Here is a 2,500-nt window from a genome sequence, read left to right as displayed (position 1 = left end):
AAACACTTATTAAACAAATTGTTATATGTCTCTCATCTGCTCCTACGATATATACATATCAATTATTTTAAAGAATCGAGGTAAGAACGTCTTAAATCACTCTATTGTAATCTTTATGATTCCTGCAGAGTTTTTGTTATTTTTTTTTATTAATGATGAATATTCTGCGCACAGTGTTAGAATTACAGCTTAGTAATCTAACACAGAATCTTATTTCAATACCGCTTGGCACATAATAAAAACTCTACCTTAATCGTTTCTTTTCTACTGTTCTATGCTTTTACGCCATTTTATATGTTGTTTTCAAATTATCAAGATCTTTTTTTTCGGTTGGATGGAAGAGCGATTGGTTTATATGTCCATAAGTAGATAGTTGTTATTTTATTCAGAACGCTCATTTTTGGCACCTCACAATTTAGCGTCTCATTTGATTTTGTATATTAAGAAAGAATGCTTCTAATGCAGTGTAGTGTCAAATAGAATAATATAAACTAGAAATAAAAAAATAAATGCGCCCTTTTAAAGCCTAGCCAGGCTCATGGTCCCGGTTTCCAGGTTTCTATGGCGTATGTGTTCCCCCCAGCTGGACGAGACGCTAATCTATCGCAGCGTTACTCATTTTTGCCAGCAGAGTGAACTGGAGCAACGTGAAATGAAGTGTTTTGCTCAAGAACACAACGTGTCGCCCGGTCCAGGAATCGAAACCACAACCTTACGATCATGAGTTAAGCACACTAATCACTAAACCACGCGCCTCCATATATAAACTAGAACAGATTTAAAAATCGATATCTGTGTGAAACGGTTTCAATTTCTGGTGGCCTTACCCTTTTTTATTTCAAGTATCAATTCAGTGTTTGGTTTGTAAGATGTTTGATGTGAACTCGAGCGTAGAAGCATATTTTGCTGTATCTCAGGAGGGTCATTATGTCCATTATAAACACACGTACTGGCTCTATGTTATTACCATAATTTCATTTGCCAATTGGTTAATCATTTAATGAATTAGCTCATCGGTCGTTCGATCAATCGTCCTGTCAAACAATCAATGAACTTGACTTGTTAAAGTCTATTCGTCAGCTGTTCAGAATGGCAAATATTTACCAGTGCGTGAAACAAAAAAAAATATCAGTCGAGCCAACAAAACATTTCTATTTTACCGCTCGATCAAGTAGAATACTTACCTCAACTTTGCAGAAAGGCTTTTGTTTGGCAGCGTACAAAGAGGAAGATCTCCGGAGGAAAGTTTATTCTTACATTAAATGTCTTTATTAGTTAGATAAACTTAGATAAATTTAGATATGTTTCGACCAAAGATTGCTCCAGGCCATATCTAACTTAATAGCACCACCTGATAGGATTATCTAAATCCTGTTTAAGTCAAGTTTTGTTTATGGTCTATTCAAGTAGTGAGTTCTTGTTGAGTGAGTTGTATCCAGGTATGGGTGGCTTATCTGGTATTCCTTGAAGAAATCTGTCCAGACTCCGTTTAAAGATGATGGGATCCTTTTCCTCTTGGATCTCTTTCTTGAGGAAAGGAAATTATGTTATCGCGCAAAAGTTGGGCTTTGTTAAACATATGCGATTTTAGCAGGCCAAAGAAAGAGCATTTATGTTCTCACTCTTCGAGAAATGCACCCTTACAGTCTTTTATAAAGAGAAGATTCATTAGCTAATTTAGACACCTGTACCTATAAAATGTCCGGGTGGTTAGCATTAGGACGTTATAGATTTGGTCATAGATTTTATCGATCACGTTTGATCTAGGGGATAAACAGCAACGTGTTCTTTGGCCTAGGCGTCGGTCTAGATTACTCAAAAGGCGATTGATCCGACTTCAGTGTACTTCTTGTACGTATTATATCGGTCACATTTGATCTGGGGGATCAACGTGCTCTTTGGACAAAGCGTCGGTCCAGATTACTCAAAAGGCGATCGATCCGACTTCAGTGTAACTCTTTTACGTATTTTATTGACTTCTGAGAGAGATGAAAGATTAAATTGATTCTTGTAAAATAAACACTGTCAGAACTTGGAGGAACAAAGCACACTTAATGCAGTAGGATGTTCAGTTTACATCAGCAATTTAATTTACGAAGCGAAATGATAAACTTACAGAATCTTCTAGAAAGACACTGCAATCGCTTACATCAATTTACTTATTCCCTCTATCACGAACAGAATGACCGAGACATCAATATATATATATAACATTCAAAACCATATTGTTCTTTGTAGTATCTATAAATTATTTTTGTCTCAGTAGTAGTCAAACAAAGCCTCTTCCTCAGACAACCGTTGTCGGATTTGTTGATATTTCTTATGTCACAAATTGATAAAACTAACATCACACTTGAAAAAAATATATGTTGATTAAAAATCTTCAGCTATTATCTAATAATCCTTTTTTTTTTATACTTCTTTTAACTGACAGTTTTCTGTTTTTCTTTTCCATTGTAGCATCTCAGGCCATAGCGCCTCCCCAGCTACTCGACTATGA

General features: G+C 35.7%; 1 protein-coding gene across 1 annotated transcript in view; it reads left to right on the top strand.

Moving 5' to 3' along the window:
- Window positions 1-2,500, top strand: part of LOC115209673 — a 44,504-nt gene that overhangs the window by 13,835 nt on the left and 28,169 nt on the right. Inside the window, exon 2 of the mRNA XM_029778143.2 lies at window positions 2,461-2,500. This exon is cut by the window's right edge and continues 15 nt beyond it. Within this exon, the coding sequence (XP_029634003.1) occupies window positions 2,461-2,500 (40 nt within the window). The remainder of the gene's footprint in view (window positions 1-2,460) is intronic.

Source organism: Octopus sinensis, linkage group LG3 (genome assembly GCF_006345805.1).
Source record: "Octopus sinensis linkage group LG3, ASM634580v1, whole genome shotgun sequence".
Lineage (NCBI taxonomy): Eukaryota > Metazoa > Mollusca > Cephalopoda > Octopoda > Octopodidae > Octopus > Octopus sinensis.
The sequence above is the reverse complement of the archived record's forward strand: the minus strand, read 5'-3'. Positions and strand labels throughout refer to the sequence as shown.